The sequence below is a fragment of the Eubalaena glacialis genome, chromosome 2, assembly GCF_028564815.1.
Source record: "Eubalaena glacialis isolate mEubGla1 chromosome 2, mEubGla1.1.hap2.+ XY, whole genome shotgun sequence".
Taxonomy (NCBI): domain Eukaryota; kingdom Metazoa; phylum Chordata; class Mammalia; order Artiodactyla; family Balaenidae; genus Eubalaena; species Eubalaena glacialis.
The window spans coordinates 145,470,304-145,491,373 of NC_083717.1; the positions used below are offsets into that span (position 1 = coordinate 145,470,304).

The following is a 21,070-nucleotide window of genomic DNA, read 5'->3' on the forward strand; positions in this document are numbered from 1 at the left end:
ATGCCTACACTGATTTTTCTCAGCATACAATCGAATAGCACATGCACAAAGTACCACAGGCATTTCAAAGACACAGGTAATAAGCTGCATTTACAAATATATCCCACACTCTTTTTTCCTCCAAGTAATATGATAGCTTCAATCTTCTCGGGGAGTAGTGATGAAGGCATTTATGTCTCTGGCTCTTTTAGGAAAGATACATAATTTAGCAGTAATGTTAACAATGCATGTATTATCCATAAGTGGTGTCATTTTGCTCTACTTTACCCTTTGTAGTTCTGTATGTACTTAAATGTCCTAGGTGAAGTTCTGTTTTAACAGTTAAAGAACAACAGCACAACAAAACAAAAAGTTAAAGAACAACACATTTCTATTTCCAAAATTATTTTTCCTTAAATCTATTTCTCAATGCTCGTGTTTCTTCTACATAGTGAAATGAATATTTAATGCTGGTTTAAAAAAATCCCTTGTGTTTTCAGTCAGTAATAGTAACTTTGTCAAATATATGTATTTTTTGGTTTCCAGAAAAATCAGCCAAAACTTGAAAATAAGCAAAAAAAATAACTAGGTGTTCTTCAGTGCAGTGCTATGCTTGAACCTTTGATTACTTTCTACTGACTGGGCTATTTTACAAATTGATCAGATTAACTTACGAGATTTTTGTCTGGTACAGAGGCAAAATCTAATCAGCAGGAAAGACAATCCCAAACTTACTGCTTATGTTCTTGTAGGACATTAACAAATTTTGTGTCCAACCCAAAAATCTTACTTTAATATTCTTTTATTAAGTTGCCTATAAATACCTACCTCCTCCAGTTTTCATTTGAAGTGGTTCTAAGATCTCATGAGTTCCCTCATTAAGTAGTAAGTTGAATCAAAATTACTGATACATGTTCGTTCACATTGGCATGAGAGTTGTGACTTTACCTTTCTGAAAATTATATTTTAACAGTTTTGGAGGTTCCATCAAGATGCCCAAGTGAACTAACCTCACAGAGTTAATTAAACAACCTTGTTCTTTTCACACACAGAGATATTCCTTACAAAACTTTGAGCTCATAACTGCTATCTCATTTACATAAACCAAAACCTCAAAGTTTATAATTTTCAGTCTAAGTGGTAAACACCTTTAGAGCAAGGCCTTTACTTTTATTCATGTTGGTATTCTTAGGATCCAGCTTGGTGCCAAGTACCTAAAATGTGTTCAATAAATGTTAAATGAAACTAGCGTACACATGTTTGATGGCAACACCAACTGGAGGAGAAAAGTCTTAGTAGTCTAATACTATTGCTGCTTCTACTATTAATCCTAGCAGTCTTTGTAACAATCTGGTCAGCTGGAAGAAGGAAACCAAATTCTAGATGCCTTGAATGTGAAGACAGAGCCTCCCCATAAGTGGTAGGAATCCCTTGTACAAAGACAAGGGTGGCAAGTATAGACCAGAATTTAACTCATCCTTCAAAGAAAGAGTGAACCTTGAGCTCTTTAAGAACTAAAACTCTTAGCAAGCACTACAAACCTACATGTCGCAATACCACAAATACCACAAAACTGAACATAATCTGAATTATGAACACCAAAAACATAAAAAATGTCTTCCATGGGAATATACCTCAATTCTAGAATAACAGTAAATTAATAAATTAAATAGAAACTGCTTCTTGAATTCACCTCAAAAGACCAGATTTTCTTTGCTGTATTTATTCCATAAGCGAAGGATATACAAGAACTGTGGAATAAGAAAATAGAGATCTACAAGCCATCTGAGTTCCAAGAAAACAAGCACAACACATAAATGCAAAATACCAGACTCAAAGCAATGGACTAGGATTGGATGCTAACGCTGGCTTTGTTTCCAGGCTAACCTGAAGATATAAATCTGTATTTGTGCATGACGGATTATTAGGGTCAAAGCTACCTACTGAATAAGTTATGCAACACATACTCAAATGCTATTTGCTACCAGAAAATACTAGTAGGTGGAGACCTACTTCACACTGCCAACAATACAGGCTTACCTGATAACTGTACTCACACTTCTTTCTATGTGGTGGAAGATTTAATTACTATCTAAGCATTTCCCCCTTTGCTTTTCATTATCACCACTCAGCACACTTTCCATTTCTTTCCCTCTCCTTATAGAATCGGGTTGCCCACAGAAGGAAGGTCAATTTAATACTTTTAACACCTAATATACCTGTGAAATGATAACTGTCTAGCTGCTCCTAGTCACCTCCACCAAATTCTTTAAAAAGATACTAGCTGATGTTTGGCCCAAGGGAGGCAGTATCTCTTCATAAGAATTATGAAAATAATGGCAAATCTGAAACTCTGATGCATGAGGAAAATGTTTTTAACTTAATATACCACTTCCTTTCACTTGTAGAAATTTAATGTATGAAGATTTATTTTCCAAGGGCAGTCTTTTAAATTAATGTTTATTCTTTCTTTATTATTTTAAAATTTATTCTTGGTTATTTTCCACAAAAGGTAGAAGGGACTAAGTTTGCATCACTGGCAAGGAAAACCCACGCTCAGTAGGTATGGTATCTTGTCCTGCACCCATTTACACTCTTTAAATGTCTTGACCTTACAAAAGGTTTTATTATAAAAATGATAGTATGATTATTACCTAAATGCAGACGAAAACTGACACCATTTACAGGAGAGATGCACCCTAGTGATGCACCCAAACTTAAAACATTCATTTTTATGAGCTGCTCCTTTTTCGTCCCCCTAAAATGATTCTAAGTGCTAAACTGCACTCAGTGAAGAAACTGACCAAATGCTACAAGGGAAATCTCTCGTAAACAGGGGGGACGCCTTTTGCAGGAAGGGAGGAGGCACTTTAAATTGAGCTCAAGAATTGTTAAAAGCAATATCATGGCTCACTGACATTTCTCGAGAAACACATCCATCTTACAAAAAAAAAAGTTACCACCTCTTAAGTGAGTGGACACCCTTCACGAGCAAATCGCCTAAGGGAACAGCTCCAAGGAACTTAATTAAAAGTAATTACCCAGGCTAGAAATGTGCTTTTGTTTTAGAAACTGTCTAAATACCAGCGGGATTTTCTCTTGCCCGAATCCAGCCTGAGGACAACAAATTGGTCAACAGCGGAAGTCGCCTGACGAAATGACTGCAACGTGAAATCCAGTTTTATTGATCATAACAAAACCTTCCTTCCGGGGCCAAGCAAGAACTTGAGAAAACGTCCTTTTGGACGCAGCAGGCAATCACGCGCCCCCATCGCCGGCCGGGGAGAAAGTGCTGGGCCTGCGGGCCCCGAGCGCGGGGAGGGCGTGTAGCTCCCCGTAAGAGCGTCCGAGGGGCCGCGGCCCGCGCGCCCCGCCCGCCTGCCTCCCGCCTCAGCCCCGGCACCTCCCTAGGGGCCCTGCGGCCGCACGGGCACCAGCACTGACCTTCCGCAGGGCCGAGACCAACAGTCCCCGCCATTTCGGACTGTTCTCTTCGCTGAAGAACTCGTACGGCTGCGGCGCCTGCTGCATGGCCCCGGCGGCAGCGCCTCCGCATCGGGGGCGGCCCGCGGGCCGAAACGGGCCGGGCCGGTGGCCTGACAGGCAGGGCGCGGGCCGCCTCGCCTCGCCGGCCGCCGCCGCCGCCGCCTCCTGCCCGGGCCGCGGCTACGGCCGAGGCGGCTCGGAGGCGGCGCCGGCGGGCGGGCGGGGGCTCCGGGGGCGGCTTCCTCGGCCCCGCGGCCTCGCCTAGTGCAGCGTCCGCAGAGGAAGCGCGGCGGCCCGTGAACCCGGACGGCCCCCGGCTGCGACCGAAGCGGCGGCCTCCTTTCCCGGCGGCGCTGGCCCGCTTCTCGGGCGGCTCCTCCTCCTTTGTCTGGGTTCGCAACCCGGCGGGGGTACAGCTGGCCTCTCCCCTGCTCGGACTCCCGCTACGGCCGCGGCAGGCAGAGAGCGGCGGTGGCGGCTTGTCTCCTCATCGCCTCATCTCCGCCCTCCCAACCGGCAACGCCGCCCTGCCCGGCCCACCCAAGTCACCTCCAGAGGGCCCTGGGGACAGGCCGGGCGCGCGCGTCGGGCGAGAGAGCCACACTGGCGCGCACACTGTTGGCCACCACCACCGCCGCCGCCGCCCCTTCAGCAGCCGCGCACAGCGCCCCAGGGCCGCCGCCAAGCTCCGGGTCCCAGCAAGCGCGGCTCGGCCAGCCCCCTCCGCCCCGCGCTCATTATCCAGTGTAGCTGGAGCAGCCCCGCACGGAGCATGCGCGCCGCGGAGCTGGCAAAGGGGCTGGCCGGGAGCGGAGGCCTCCTCGCGGGAGTGCGCGTCTCCTGGGCGCTCGCTGGGTGCACGTTCCAGACAGACTCCGCAACTCACTGACTGCGTTTTACACACACTCTCCCTCCTCTCGATCTTCCCGAGACAATGCTGACTCGATGCCACTCCTCGAGCCCCAGGACTCCGTCATGGGAAGCAGTATAGGGATTTGTAGAGAAAGGGGCTTTCCGGCTGGACAAGATATTTAATGTATTTGTGTTCTACATGGCTATTCTGTATATGTAACTATTTCATAGCGTGGTGCTGTGGGGACTGAAGGAAGTGAGGAGTGGGAAGCCCTTAGCACACAGTAGGGCCAAAAAAGGCAGATGGCAACGTTAATCAAGCTTGAACTTAAAGGTCTTTCACTTGCATGAGCCCCTATGTGTTCACAAAAATTTCATACCGTTTTGGTAAAACTTTCCATATTTTTGCATTGTTTTCTTAATGGTGTCCTCCAAACTGTGGCGGTGTGGAGGTGTCAGGCGCCACAAAAACCTGGATCCGCCCTTGGGGCCAGCCATACTCATTAGCAACCCAAAAAAGATCCCCAGACCTTAAGCTTTCCTGAGTTGAAGACTCTGGAAACTTTATCATTAACGTAAATTTCATCCCACTAAAGACGCTGAGAATATACATGAATTACGATACAGTGTTGCCAGCCACTAGCAGTGAGGAAGGGAAAGGAAGAACAGGGTGCCAAAAAAAAAAAAAAAGTCTGTGCCACGCTTCAGTTCCAGATCAGTAGCAGAGCAATTATCCTACCTTAAAAGAAGCACCATTTTGTCATTTTGGCAAAATCATAATGGCAGAGTTGGAAAACTTAGTATCCACTCAACCACTTTTCTAATCCAAGTATTCACTGAATCAACAATCTTTTCTAACAGATAAGCAACAAGGATATATTGTACAGCACGGGGAAATATAGCCAGTGTTTTGTAATAAGTTTAAATGGAGCATAATATATAAAAAATATTGAATCATTGTGTTGTACACCTGAAACTAATATAATATTGTAAATCAGAAATGCGTCAATTAAAAAAAATATCTCTAATAAATGGCCACATCCACATTCCCACGTACAATACTTGGGATAAAGGTAGGATAGGGAAATGCTTGTATGTCTCCAATCTTTCCATCAGTGAGGGCAAAGATCTTGGCTTATATAGAGTGTATTTACTTTTCTCTCTCTTCCTGAACTCCAGCTATAAACTGCTAGGCTGTCAAACTACTGGACTGTGATTGTATTTTCTTGTAGGAGAGTAAAGTTGTTAATGGGAAGTTTCATTCTTGGCTAAGGAGGTTAGAAGCCTTCTCTGGGTCAAATCAGGTCTGAAGACACATTTTGTTTAACCAAAGCTATATTTAAATTTTTTAAACTGTTGTTAATATTTTAAAATTAAGAGATTTCATATAAAAATCTGGATTTTCAGCTTCTATTGACAAAGATCTGGCAACACTGGGCCCTGATGCTTCCTGCAAGGGAATAATCAGCAAGCAGTGGGGTAGTGGCTGCCTCTTTAGAAAAATATGCCATCCCGTTTCCAGTTGGCTATACTCCCCAGCTGGCACTCTTCACCCTTTTATGTAACCTGCCTAGTCTCTACAGGCATCTGAGTTGTGATCTCTGGGCTAGGCAAACAGAAATGTGATCCACGTGCATGTGGAAGATAATCCAAGAATGACACCAGTAAAAAGTTTCTCAACCAGACAAATGGGCCACCGAGAAAAACATGTTGGATCCATACTGTATACTCTACACTAGGCTAAAGCCAAGATGTGTCAAATATTTAAATGTAAAAAATAAAACCATAAAATAATCTGTTTATAACTTTGGAGTACAAAGACCTTTCTACTATGATATAAAATGTAGATTGATAAATTCTATTTTTAAAAATGTATACCAAAGAAAAACACCACAAGCTAAGCCAAAAGGCAAATAACAAACTGGAAAAAATATTCGCAACTCATTTCCTACACAGTTAATCTCCCTAACATCTAAAGGAATTCCTGCAAATTAATAAGACTAAAACTTATTAAGAAAAAAAAGATAAAGGATATGAAAAGGAAATATAAATGTCTCAAACACATTGAAGATGCGCGACTTCACTCATATTACAAAAATCGCAAATTTAAATAATACTGTTACCATTTTTCACCTATTAGAATAGCACAGATCAGAAAGTTTGATTATATACTATGTTGGTGAGAATATGGAGAAACCGGTACTCTGATAGATTATTGGTGAGATTGGTAAATTGGTTCAATCTCCATCAAGGGCAACTTGACAACATCCAAGTTGCAAAGGCACATACCCTTTGACCCAATAAATTCTAAGAACATGTCTTATAGGTATACTTGCTCATATGTGAAATGACTTTGCACAGTATTATTCATTACGGTATTGTTTGTTACAGCAAAACAACAACAAAAAAACACCCTAGAAATAAACAATTTAAATAATCATCAGTAGGAATAAGGGACTGGTTCAACAAATAATAAATCCAGAGAATGGAACCTATAAAGTCATTTAAAAAGAACCAGGCCACTGTGTTCAGGCCACTTGGACATTCTCCAAGATACACCGCAAAGAGAAAAGAGCAGGATGTATAATACAGTATGCAGAGTATCCTACCACTTGTGTAAAAAAAATGGATAGTATTTTATTATATATAAATATTTCTGCAAGGCTGCACAAGATATTGACAAGTTTTGTTGCCTCAGGGATGAGAACTGGGGGGCTAGAGGACAGAGGGAGACTTTCCACTGTGTACTTTTTTATGACTTTTGAATTTTCAACTATATGAATGTTGTACTTATTCAAAACATTAATTAAAAGTTTTTTTTTAATGAAAAACTCCAACCTCATTAGAAACACATGCTTCAAGTGTTGAAAAATAGAAGTATTAAACACACTGATACCATGAGAGAGAGGGCCTATGGATATATAACAAAAACTCAATCATAAATTTGAGTTAAAATTAATATGCTATCATACTAAGAATCTGATAGTAATTTTACATATCTTTAGAATTTTTTTAAATTTTTTATTGAAGTATAGTTCATTTACAATGTCGTATAAGTTTCCGTTGTACAGAACGGCGATTCAGTTATACACACACACACATTATATATATATATATATATATATATATATTCTTTTTAAGATTATTTTCCCTTATACGTTATTACATAATATTGAGTACAGTTCCCTGTGCTATACAGTAGGTCCTTGTACGTTATCTATTTTATACATAGTAGTGTGTATATGTTAATCCCAGTCTCCCAATTTATCCCTCCCCCCACCTCCTTTCCCCTTTAGTAACCATAAGTTTGTTTTCTGTGTCTGTCTCTGTTTTGGAAGTAAGTTCGTTTGTGTCTTTTTTTTTTCTTTTAGATTCCACATATAAGCGGTATCTTATGATATTTGTCTTTCTCTGTCTGGCTTACTTCACTTAGTGTGATAATCTCTAGGTCCATCCATGTTGCTGCAAATGGCATTATTTCCGTCTTTTTTATGGCTAACATTCCATTGTATATATATACGACATCTTCTTTATCTATTTTTCTGTTGGTGGCCATTTCGGCTGCTTACATCTCTTGGCTATTGTAAATAGTGCTGCATTGAACATTGGGGTGCATGTATTTTTTCAAATTATGGTTTTCTCTGGATATATGCCCAGGAGTAGGGTTGCTGGATCATATGGTAGCTCTGTGTTTAGTTTTTTAAGGAACCTCCATACTGTTCTCCATAGTGGCTGCACCAATTTACATTCCCACCAACAGTGTAGGAGGGTTCTTATTTCTCCACACCCTCTCCTGCATTTGTTATTTGTAGACTTTTTGGTGATGGCCATTCTGACCGGTGTGAGGTGATACCTCATTGTAATTTTACTTGTCTTTTTAGAATTTAGAATGGCTTTAAGGAGATAACTTGAATGACCCAAGCACATCTCAAATTTTAAAAGGCAGTAAAAATTTTACCACTAATATTCTCACTGTAAAACATTTTCAAGGAGGACTTAACATTTCTCCCATTTACTCTCTCCTACTTCCTCCATTTATTTAAAGCTACAAGTGCTGCCACTCAGTAGCAAACCAAAGCAATGCCACAGGAAACAATAAATGTCGTTGTCATTCACTTTCATGGTCCGTTGCTGTAGCTAACTCTGGTCCTCTTAACAGTCCACCTACTGGAAAGAAATTGGAGCAGGCACTCAGACAGATCATTTGCCCTATAACCCATATGGGAGGCTCATGCCCAGAACCCCAACCCCGTGTAAGAGGTAGCATACCAAAAATGTCTTCCCGAGAGGAACAATAATTTTGTATGAAATTCCAAAAGATTGATTTACTTATTGCCCTCCTCCCCATGGAAAAAGCACTGTGTATTGGTATGTTATATACATTCTACTAGGGAACAGAAATAATGTTCCCTGGTACTCTGGGTATGAAGATGACACTGAGGTCAGCCAGATATTGCTACCACTACCAAATGGAAAGCCATTTTTTGTAAGTAGGAAAGTGCTCCACTTTTTTTTTTTTTTTGGCTGTGTTGGGTCTTCATTGCCGCACGCAGGCTTTCTCTAGCTGCAGAGAGTGGGGGCCACACTTCGTTGCGGTGCTCGTGCTTCTCATTGCGGTGGCTTCTCTTGTTGCGGAGCACGGGCTTAGTCGCTCCGCGGCATGTGGGATCTTCCTGGACCAGGGATCGAACCTGTGTTCCCTGCATTGGCAGGCAGATTCTTAACCACTGCGCCACCAGGGAAGTCCCTAGTGTTCCACTTTTTACCCAAAAAATAAACTACTCTACCTCATTTTTACATTATACACAAATACAAGCTTTTTTTTTTGCTTGGCTGCTATTTAAAGCCTATTGATAGTTCAAAATCTATATGAATCAGAGTTTTAAAAAAATCCTTATTTCTCCATATCCCTGTGTCATATTAACCACCATCCAGTACCCACATTAAATGGATGACACACTAAAGGTTCTCTTCAGTACTAGATAAACACAAACCACTGGACCCCTAGAAAACGGTCTTGAAGGATCTCTATGGTTAAAACAGAAAAAAACAGGGGAAAGCTCAAACACAGTTCCCCAATACCACAAATCATGCAGCCAAGTTTCCCACATTTGGGGAAATTGCAGGGGTCAGCACATCCGGAGTGCAATGCATGAGCTGCACCCTGGGAAAACCACCTTCATGATCATGGTATATCCCCTCCCAGGTAAGTATTGAATCAGAGTTTTTATGAAACTAAAAATTATGTTCACAACGCCAAAGCTCATTAAAATATTTTTAATATTAATATACAATTCTTCTCTCTTAGAAATACACAAAACTTTTAAATATTATAGCATTATTCCACAACAAAACTCTATTGACATAAATAAAAACGTTTTACAAATAGAATAATCTACACATTCAAAACGCTTTCAATAATTTTTTCACTTGTATTTTTTGGGGTAAAGACCCAAATGGAATGGGGGTTGCTTTAATTAGGGTAGTTATTTTTATAACTTCAGTCTTTCACAGCTTAGTGTATATGCAATCTTACTGTTAATGAAATAGAGAATTGTAATATTTTCCATCTCTTAATAGTCTTGCAATGAAACAGAAAATACCCTGTGTATCACATTTCTTGGAGGAATCAGTTGTTATGAAGAACCATTAGGGCTTGTTTCCTCTGTGAATACTTTCCAACTGCTTTCAGTATTCTCATCCCAAGTGTTGAAGAACTGTCTAATCTATTCACCTGAGATGTGCTATTCTGTAACACGAGCTGATGATGTGTAGCCTTTCAAATTAATTGATGAGGTAGCTCAGTCAATGTAATCATTGGCTTGAAGTGAAAAGGAAGAAAACTGGTAAGTTTTGCTATCAACCAAAATGCTCATCTTTCTAACTCATCCATCACACAGTTTTGGAGAGACGAGAGGAAAGAAAAAATGAAGACTGGAAGATTAATCCAGAGAGAGTATATGTGAGGGAATGGATGAAAATTTCTCACCTAAATGGTGGTTCTGCAATAAGTTTCCCCATATTATACCCTATTTTCATTTATATTTCTATTTTCCAACATTCTGAATTACAAGAATCATTTCAACAGATACCACACACACACACACACATATATAGTACATAGTATACAGTATGGCACTGGGCAACAATTTAAAATACTCATGAAATACACATGATTGTAAGGCACTTTTGCGGTGTACAAAAGTGAATGCCTCAAAAGTAGGTATTTCCCCAAAATGAAGAAATATCCTCATAAAGGTTTATAGGATTCTGGAAAAGTCAAGTAGGCATGAATCATTAGTGATCTTGGCCAACATTTGAGAACCTTGGTATGACTGAAGAACAGATATATAAGAGATAAATACTATTTTAAATTACAAAGTTCTGTATGTCAGTGTCAGGATTCTAAGTTCTTTTAGTTTCTCAACCACAGAAGACTGAAGAGTAAGCAAAATACTCAGAGTGGACTGCTGTTTAGATTTAGGGATGACATCAGACCAAGTCAATTATAAAGAAACTGGGAATAATAAATGCTTTGAGTTTCTTTTGCAAAGTTATTTCTTACAAATGTAGCTAAGATAGAATCTTATTCAAACTACTTCAAAATGTGAAATTTCATGTATTTGAATCAACAATTTTAAATTCCCAAATACAAATACTGTTGCTCTAAATGATGTGAGCTTTTCTATGACTCTTCAAAATTAAAAGGTTTACAACCTACAATATATTTTCTTGTCTAGGAAAGATCAAAAGCTTAGATATTATAAAGCCAAAAAGTTAAGGGAATAATCACTTTTTCATGCTGTAGTTCCCAGAAATTCCAAAAAAGCCAAATCTCTAGATCATGGTTTGTGAGGACAGGTCATTAACAAAGTCAAGAATTCAGGACAGATACAACTGTACCTTTTTAAAGAGCATGGACTTTAAAAAATTATTATTTCCACATTACATAATTTAAAAAATTCAGTGGTTATCTAAATGGTATACCTAAAAATGACATTTTAAACCATTTTTCTTAAATGAAACTTAAAGAATGTAGTTAGTACATTCTTGTTGCTGAACGTGGAGATTAAAATGCATACCTAGCTCCTTTCATTATTTACAATTTAAATCTTTGTTGTACTTCATCTGCAATCATTCCAGAAATTGCAAGGGAAGAAGTGGCAGCAGGGGAAGGTGCATTTCTCACATGAAGAATGCGATTTCCAATAACCCCAACTCCTCCATCAAATACAAAATCTTCTACGAGATTTCCATCTCTATCCAGGGCTTGGGCTCTTACTCCAGCTGGACCTCTGCAAAAGCAAGAGTGGTAGTCATCTGACTAGAAGCGACAGGACACTTTACATACGTGTCAGTGGTTTCAAAGTATTCTTAAAGCAATAAAGTCTTTATTCTTCTAAATGCACGATTATGTGAAAACCCAATAGGTTTGTGTTTAGCCAAAGGCTGCCAGTTGTAGCCTGTCAAGCATATATCCTTACCCTAAAATACACAAATGGGTTCTTTCCAAAAGTAGCAGATAAACCCATATTTAATTAGAATAGATGTATTTTTATTTAAATTTACAAAATGAATTTATTATAAAATCAGTCACTAGAATAGAAAGCAAGATAATACAAAGTAAAGAAAGCAAGAATTATGTGTGTCAGCTACATTCCTACATGCGCTACAGAATTCTAAGTATTTTTATGTTTTGTTTTGGTTGTACACTATTAAAAGTTATGGAAAAAAATATTTGCAAATGGCAGCAAATTCTGGCTTTGTAGTTTGTTTTGATTTTTAACGGTTTAGCATTTAATATAAGGATAACCTTCAATTAATTAAAGAGAAATGACACACTCTCTTAATTAAAGGAAAAGCACAAAAATGAATTAACAGCATGTTAATACAGTAAGAGCCTTTAACATTAAAAGTTCTGTTTTACAACATTTGAGTTTACAAATTAGATTTTTTTTTTTTTTTTTTTTTTTTTTAGTTTTAAAAATAAAGTTTACAGATAAAATCTGGATAAAATATTTTTGGAGTCCAAAAGCGCCTCCTCTGAAACTGCTTAAGAAAACCCAGTTTGCAAACAGCTGCCTATACACACCAGCAAGACTCAAGAAATCAGGCAACAATATTAAACACTTTTTATTGATTCTGGGCCGATGCAGATAAGCACTTGAGGAAGATACAAAGAACAATATGAGAGCACTGCCCTCTAAGACCTCAGCCTGGCTGAGGAGAGATCATGATAATAATAGCTATTTTTTTACCAAGTGCTTACTCCATGCTAGGAATTCTCTCATTTAATCCTCACAACAACTCTAAGAGGCTGATACCATTTATATTTAACAGCAAAGAAAATAGAGAGATTAAGTAACTTGCCTGAAGTTACATAGCTATACAGTTCATCTGTAGAGAGATAAATAAGAATTACAACAACAGGGGTGAAAGGTTCTGTAATAAAAGTAATCTGTAATATAGAAGACTGCAGGGAATCTGGACAGGAGATTTTTGAGCTGTAAGGATTTCCAAGTAAGAATCAGATACAACACTTACAGCACAAAAAGACAGAATGGGACTGAAGCTGAAATTTCTTAGAGTAAGGATACATAACAGCCTATTAGCCAGTGTATGGTCTATTTTGTACATTCTGTGTTTGTAGCTTCTCTCAACCAATCAAAACAGCATTTCTCCTGTCTTTTCTTGGATAATGCTCCTGTTGCTGTTGTGAGCATCTCTATGAGTTTTCTTGTCCTTCTCCTTTTATCTCACAGAAAGCCAACATGCAGGGGACACACAGTGGCATGACTGGCTACTGATGTTGAGTGTTCAAAATAAAAACTTTCCTCTCCATGAAGGTTTAGTTAGTATATTCTCCTTACTCTTTCTAAGCAAATAGAAGTTAATACTGATTAACTACAGTTAAAAATGTGTCTATATTTATTTATTCCTCTTACAAACATCAACTATGTTCTCGACATCCCCTACACTCCTGCCCAAGTATTCAAAACCTATAATCCAAACTGTAAAAAAAATATAGAAGATTAACTTTTTCTAAGAAACTCACTTTAGTTCAAACTAAAGTAACTATTTAACATGGCATGTTTAAATTACCAAATTCTTCATGCTCCCTATTCAGCACTTAATGAAATTTCAGGGTTTTTCTTTGCATGATTACATATAGGCATTCCCCCTCAGAATATCTCAGCTTGAGATGAATATTATAATTTTGAAATTTCAGGTAAAATAAACCATAAACATCTTCAGAGCCAGAACTGAATCTTATACAACAGCCCTATTTTGCCCCCATGTCTAGATTTGTGTACATAGGAAGTATTCAATAGGGATAGAAAATTTTAATTGTTTAACTCTCAATACTTTTAAATTCTATTTTAATAGCTAAGAACAAATGATTCAGCAAATTTAATATTTGTGAATTTAGCTATATTTAACTGTTTAATGCTATTTGTAGCCACATATTTTGCCATATTTGTAGCTAAATTTAATAGAAATGCAAGCCCTAGACCCTTAAATATGTCTAGAAACAACAGGTAAATATGTATCTAACGGCACTCATTCTTCTGAGAAGTGTTGTATTTATTGCTTTATTATTCTGTGGCAGGCATAATCCTGTGGGCTATAAAACAGCTATGACAGGCTACAACTGACATCTTTGGCCAGTTCCAAATAGGACAATTTAGTATTTTATAAAACTCACGTGGGATCTACTGTTAATCTAAAAACAGAAGTTCACAGGAGCATATTTAAATTGGGAATGGTGATATAGGGCAAGTCAACCATTCCATCTTAATTTCCAAATGTGAAGGAAGGGTATTTTTGTTATTAATATTCAACCAAACTGGATTGCAACAAGAGAACATGCTTTTTCCATGCCCAGTTTTTGAATTTTGTTGACAAACTGGTTTAGGGCTTAGATCATTTTGAGCCTTTGTAAATGTTCTGTGAGGGCTTGAATAACACGAGTATTCTATAACGGGGGTGAGGGAGTTCTATGCATCCCTTAAATCAAGTGGTTTTGTTTGTTTGTTTGTTTTTTAAGTTTTTGGCCGTGCCGCATGGCACGTGGGATGTTAGTTCCTTGGAAGCACAGAGTCTTAACCACTGGACTGCCAGGGAAGTCCCTAAATCAAGTGTTTTAATTGTGTTATTCAAATCTAATTTTTTTTTTTTTTGGCCATGCCGAGTGCCTTGTGGGGATCTTAGCTTCCCGACCATGGATTGAACCTGGACCCCAGCAGTGAACCGAGTCCTAACCACTGGACCACCAGGGAATTCCCCTCAAATCTAATATTTTATCTGCTTGAGCTATCGTCTATCAACAGACATGTCTTAAAATCACCCACCACAATTGTAGATTTGATTTCTGCTTCCAGTTATGTCAGTTTTTGTTCTCTGTATTTCATAGCTCTGTTATCATATGCAACAAGTTTATAGTGACCCTCCTTATTTCTAACAATAATTTTTTACTTTAAAGCGTCTTTTATCTAAAATGAACCTAGGACTCATCTTTCTTTGAATAAGCATTTGCCTAACACATAGGTGGATTTTTTTTTTTTTTTTAAAGGTAGCAGAGGGCAGATCATGCAAGCTTTTTTTTTTTTTTTTTAATTTATTTGTTTTTATTTATTTTTATGGCTGTGTTGGGTCTTCGTTTCCGTGCGAGGGCTTTCTCTAGTTGTGGCAAGCGGGGGCCACTCTTCATTGCAGTGCGCGGGCCTCTCACTATCGCGGCCTCTCTTGTTGCGGAGCACAGGCTCCAGACGCGCAGGCTCAGTAATTGTGGCTCACGGGCCCAGTTGCTCCGCGGCATGTGGGATCTTCCCAGACCCGGGTTCGAACCCATGTCCCCTGCATTGGCAGGCAGATTCTCAACCACTGCGCCACCAGGGAAGCCCCACATAGGTGGGTTTTTAAAATCCAACCTGATAATCTCTGTCTTAACTGTTAAGCACATTTGCATTTATTATAATTTCTGATATTTGATTTCTACTATATTATTTTATGCTATTTAACCTGATATTTTTCTGAAGTTTTCCCACCTCCTTTCTTGACTTACTGAGTTTTCTACATTCTTTTTTCTTCCTCTACTATTTGGAAGTTATATAATCTATTTACATTCTTGTATTTAGTTTTTTAATTCAGATGGGACTCACTGTGCATCTTGAATTTTATGTCTTTTTGTCCATTCCAGAAAATTCTCAAATACTTCTCTTCAAAGTATTGCCTCTTCTCAACTTCTCTGGAACTCCTATGAGATGTAGGCTGGAATCTTCTCATCTTCTCCATGTCTTAATTTGCACATCTTTAGCTTACAACATTGTTCTCTAAATTCTTCAGATTTACCTTCCAATTTACTAATTTTCTCTTAAGGGAGGTCCAACCAGCTGTCTAACTTAATCATTTGAGTTTTAAAATTTAAGAACTATATTTTTCATTTCTAGAAATTCTGATTACTTGGTTTCTAAATTTGCCTAGGGTATTTTTTAAATTATTATTCTTTTTCAGTTTTTTTCATTCCCTTTTTTAAAAAATTCATTGGAGCATACTTACTTTATGGTTTCTAATATTACTATTACCCAAAGTTGTTAGAGGTCTAATTCTAGTATTTATTCTATCTGCTTACTCTCACTTATAGTGCTTTGGAACTTTTGCTGGTGAGTTCCTATTCAGCAGGGGGTGTTGGGTTGAAATTATGTCCCTCCACAGAGGTTTTATATTCGCTTCTATCAGACACTCCAGGTGTATAACCATTCTAGGAACACCTTTTTTTTTTTTTAATGGAAAATCTTAAACATGTACAAAAGTAAAATGAACAGTATAAGGAACTCCCGTGTATGTATTACCCAGTTTCAGTAATAATCAACACACAGCCCATCTTATTTCATCTATATCCCCACTCTGTCTACCTCTCTCCACTGGATTATTTTAAAGCAAACCCCAGATGGCATATCATTTCACTTCAATGTATATTTCTCTTAAAAGGATTCTTAATACAAAACTACTAACTGCTTAGTGTCAACCATATTCAGTCTGTGGTCAAATTACCCTGATTTTCACTCACTCTAATCTGTTTAAAGTGAGAGAGTGAGAGGGAGAAGTGTTAGTCTGAAGCAGGATCCAAATAAGAATGGATCTACTTTTTAAGCTAGATCCATTTCTCAGCTTAAAGTTCCTAGATCAAACTAGTGGTACAAAGTGAAACTCCAAGTACTTGTGAGGGAAGGCCCAGGGTTCTAGATTTTTAGGAGATTTTTTTTTCTAGACTTCCTTTTCACTGAGGGTATAGCCCTTCCACAGTCCCTGGTTTTACAAAGGGATCTCAGTTCCAACTTTTTACCTTTTACAGACCCAGGGCTTCCTTTCCAGCACTTGAGTAGCAATTAAAATATAAGTCCCTAATGTTTTATATCTTGATTTGTGTGGTGGATACATGAGTTTATACAATTTCCAAACTTCATTGAGCACTCAAGATCTGCATATTTTATTGTCTGTAAATCACATATCAATTAAAAATAAAACTCAGTTATATTTACATCAAAATCAGAAAATCCTCCCCACCTTTCCAGGTCAGCATCAGCACTAATTCCTCTTAGTTCTTGGGTATTCAATTTCCTCTCTGTTTTCGTTTCTGGGATGCCCTTATTTTCTTGCACTCTCAGCTATAAGTATTTCAAGGGATTTTTATTATATTTTCTCCAGACTCTCTTATTAGTATTTTGTAGTGTGAGGGTTACCAAATTCTCTAGACTAGTAGCTCTCAAACAGGGGAGATTTTGCCCCCTAGAGGATATTTGGCAATGTCTGGAGACATTTTTGGTTGTCATACTAGGGGAGTACTGCTGGCATCTAGTGGGTAGAGTCCAGGGATGCTGCTAAACATTCTACAATGAACTGGACAGTCCCCCACAATAAAGAATTATTTGGTCCCAAATGTCAACAGTACCAAGAACGAGAAACCCTTTTTTGCAAAAGGGTCTAGATCACCCTTATTGCAGGATTTTTGGCTTTTACCCTTGCATTTCACAATAGTGTAGTCTTTAGCTATCACTTACAATGAAACCATCTTGCCTGAAAATTTACTACAGAATTCCTCCAAGAAGATATTTTCAAAATGAAGTGTGGGAAAAAGAGGGGATCTTGGTAAATATGTCTTCATATTTTACATCCTTACAATGCTAACAGATACAAACTACTGTTAGATTACCATGTCAAAATCAATCACAGAACAAATTAAAGGACTTTAGAGCTAAAATTAGGAACCTTAGAGATCATCATTTAATAATGAGAAGTTTGTATACCTAATGCATACATTTGACAGGTTATAACTTTACATTCCAATCTAATGTTCACTGGTAAGTTATTGCCCAAGATACTCTGGCTGGGCAATGAGAAGTCAAACTGGATCCCCTTTGGTAGCTACTGCAACTAAAGGACACCATCTTGAGCTAAACATCCCACTAAAAGTGTTGCTTTGGTTCTTTTTTACTACCCAGAACTGCCTAATATGCTTCTTCCCCAATATTTTTTTTTTTTTTTTTAACAAGCTCTAGTCAGCTCTTTTTTTTTTTTTTTTTAAACTTTTTTTTGGGTTTATTTATTTAATTTATTTATTTATGGCTGTGTTGGGTCTTCGTTTCTGTGCGAGGGCTTTCTGTAGTTGTGGCAAGTGGGGGCCACTCTTCATCGCGGTGCGCGGGCCTCTCACTATCGCGGCCTCTCTTGTTGCGGAGCACAGGCTCCAGACGCGCAGGCTCAGTAACTGTGGCTCACGGGCCCAGCTGCTCCGCGGCATGTGGGATCCTCCCAGACCAGGGCTCGAACCCGTGTCCCCTGCACCGGCAGGCAGACTCTCAACCACTGCGCCACCAGGGAAGCCCCCCCAATATTAATGATAGAGCACTTATGGTGTTATACTGGTTGCAAACAGGACTTGGGCTTCAAAATGTGGGGAAGTCTATTGATTTTATTTTTTTGTATTATTATTATTTAAGATTCTAGGCATATAACAAGGTACGGAGAATAACATAATGAACACCAATTTTTTTTTTACCAAACAGCTTAAGAAATAAGCATTATAGATATGACAGAAGCCCCCTGTCAAACTCTCTGCATCCCATTCTCTTGTCTCCCCGGAGACAAACACTCTCCTTAATTAGGTGTTTATCACTCTCATGTTTGTTTTTATTTTCACATTACATGTGCAATCCATATACATACACAGTATAAACATATAAATGGTATCAAACATATCTTCTACAATTTTCTTTTTGTTACTGATAATTTCCTACATTTAAGAGCTACAGGAATCAAATGGAATTGCTGAATATGTTCAGCTTCTCTATCTTCAGAGAGAAACTCATCTGTGACTGGGTTGAATTTGTCCCCAAATGCACCTGCCTACAGTGTTGTGTGCCCTTTTCTACTACCTGGTAATGAAACTGGTAACTGAAATTCACACCTTTCCACCCAGAGACAAGGGTATTCACCAAAACCCACAAGCCCCAAGGTTCAGTTCTACCATGTGAAATCCACTGGTCTAAAGAGTTTTCCTCAGGCTTCTACAAAAGAGCGGTAATCAAATCTGGGTAGTGAATTCACTGCAACTATTTATACACAGAATTCACTATGCCCACCTATTGTGTTTTCCAAGGAATATTAACAGCAGTAAAAGATACTAGATTTGACCCATCTATTTTCAGATATAAAACATAACAAGTCTGCTAAAGCAGACCACTGAAAACATAAAAGCCTTCATTTATAGGTGAGTGAAAGAACATAAAGCCTAGATATTTTTATCCCTTCTATTTCAGAAGGTGAGTAGAGGGGTGAGAGAGATAAGAGTTAAAAACATTAGCTGGGTTTGAATAGTTCTTCTAAGGATTCAAAGAGGCTGGTCTGAGAATGATACATGAGAATCAGATTTAGACCAGGAGGCTCCCCTGAGGGAGACAGCTGACGTGATTATTGCTCTCTTCCCAGATACAGAGTCGAGCTGCTGATATTTTCCACCAGGCAAGTTCAGCAGCTGTTACTGAGCAGACAGACACTTAGTGCTCTAGAGATTCATTGCGGGATGGATTCAGGGAGGAGAGGATCTCAAAGACCGCTGCTGATTAGGCCTAACAAATGGCTGGTTCAGGGAAAAAGATGAACACCCTAAAAATACCACCAAAAAGAAAATAGGCTTGTGTGGTATTTAGGACAAGGTATAGATCAAGTCCAGAAAGCCTTTTATCTTTAAGAAAAAAACATTTTTTTTAAAGTAATCCTTCCTTTGCCCCACACCCCCATAGCAAGGACTTAGAATGATTGCTACCATACTATTTCCCACTTCTGTTCTGCAAATAGTCCTTGAGGGAAGTAGGATCCAAGAAAGAACAAAATAAGTAGAGAGGAAGCAAGGTAAGATGCCAGGTATGAGTATGTTTCTAAAAGCTTTTAAGAATCAATCAAAGTATAATGTTTTAATATGCTTATTACCTAATTAGGTAACATGGTGATCAATAATCTTATACAGAATTAAAAGTCAGAAGGCTTTGGAATCACAAGAGTAAGTGGCCAGGGAGATTAAAAAAACTTCAGGTGAGATGTTCATCATGAGTGATAGCTAGACACAAAGGTGAAGGTGGCATCATAACACAACTGCAATGGAGATTTCAGCTTAATGCTGTAAGGTAGTCCAGATAACCATGAATGGACCTAGTTCAAGCACTAAGGGCCATGATGCAGCAATGCCCAAACTGCAAGGGGAATGAACAGCTTGTTGGGAAAGAGAGAGCACACAAAAATTCAGTGGACACACTGATTGAAAGTGTGCTTACAAATCACCAAGTCAGACCCACCTCCCAAGTTCACCTAGGACATGACTGTATTTACAACCCTTACGGCTTTTCCTTACCTAAGTATGTCACTGACAGTAATTTCAGGGATAAACTTTTGAAGGTGCTTCACTGTTGCACTGAGAAAACAGGCTTTGTACATTTCATTAACTCCATAGGAAAAATTCTGGAACACCAGTTTAATCAAGCCACTGAAAGCAAAGAAAATAAAATCTTCATGAGAGAAAGGAATTCTTTATTATCATACAACACCTTTACAACTATTAGATTTGGGGGTGGGGTGTGGCATCACAGAAATCTATGCAAAGTCAGAAAAACCACATATTAAAAGAAAATCAGCTTTTGGCCTACATAAGAAGGAAACTTCATCAAAGGGATACCTTCCAAACTCTAAAAGTAAACACCATTCAAACTCAAATTCCCAGGGAATGCTGGTTTCAAACTAGGATAAAGCCTGCCAACATCAAGGCTTTCTAATGCAATGTTACATGCTTTCAAAACGCACCTAAAAGGCATTACAGATCTTTAAATCATGGCATTAAACATGTGGGACATTTACCCTACTTTTCTTTAGTCAGCCAGAGGTAAGATGCTCTAGTAGTGATTCTCAAGTGAGACTCTGGGGAACCTATGCACATCTGTATTTTTACAAGCATACGTGCTAGGAAGCCACATCCTAAACCTGTTTCAGAATCTGTGCAGGGTAAAACTCAAGTATAGCTTTAAAAGCTTTCTAGTGATTTTGATGATGTGAAACCCTCTAGAGAGCAACAGTGCTAAAAGGACAAAACACTTCACTGAGTTATTTCTTACAATAGTAAACAATCTGCATTCCAGGTCAACACAGCAGTATTGTTAGTCTTCCACAAAAAGAAACAATCTTGCTTATCAGCAGTTTCTCCAGA

At 38.7% G+C, this 21,070-nt stretch overlaps 2 protein-coding genes and 1 non-coding gene across 8 annotated transcripts in view; all 3 read right to left on the bottom strand.

Annotated features, from left to right (window-relative positions):
- The window catches only part of SOS2 (SOS Ras/Rho guanine nucleotide exchange factor 2), a 105,927-nt gene extending 102,335 nt beyond the window's left edge, over positions 1–3,592 (bottom strand). For both annotated transcript variants that reach the window (XM_061180813.1, XM_061180812.1), the window contains exon 1: positions 3,424–3,592. In XM_061180813.1, coding sequence (XP_061036796.1) covers positions 3,424–3,510 — 87 coding nt within the window. In that variant the 5' untranslated portion in view covers positions 3,511–3,592. The remainder of the gene's footprint in view (positions 1–3,423) is intronic.
- Positions 3,593–9,367: 5,775 nt separating this feature from the next.
- Positions 9,368–9,531, bottom strand: LOC133086118 (U1 spliceosomal RNA). Its single transcript, XR_009699890.1, has one exon. It is a non-coding gene; the product is annotated as a U1 spliceosomal RNA (small nuclear RNA).
- Positions 9,532–9,620: 89 nt separating this feature from the next.
- The window catches only part of L2HGDH (L-2-hydroxyglutarate dehydrogenase), a 48,619-nt gene continuing 37,169 nt past the window's right edge, over positions 9,621–21,070 (bottom strand). For 4 of the 5 annotated variants that reach the window (XM_061180817.1, XM_061180814.1, XM_061180819.1 and 1 more), the window contains 2 exons: positions 20,225–20,356; positions 11,382–11,612 (listed from right to left, as the gene is read on the bottom strand). In XM_061180817.1, coding sequence (XP_061036800.1) covers positions 11,417–11,612; positions 20,225–20,356 — 328 coding nt within the window. In that variant the 3' untranslated portion in view covers positions 11,382–11,416. Of the gene's footprint in view, positions 10,139–11,381; positions 11,613–20,224; positions 20,357–21,070 lie in introns of those variants that run through there. The other variant, XM_061180815.1, reaches the window with a different exon arrangement.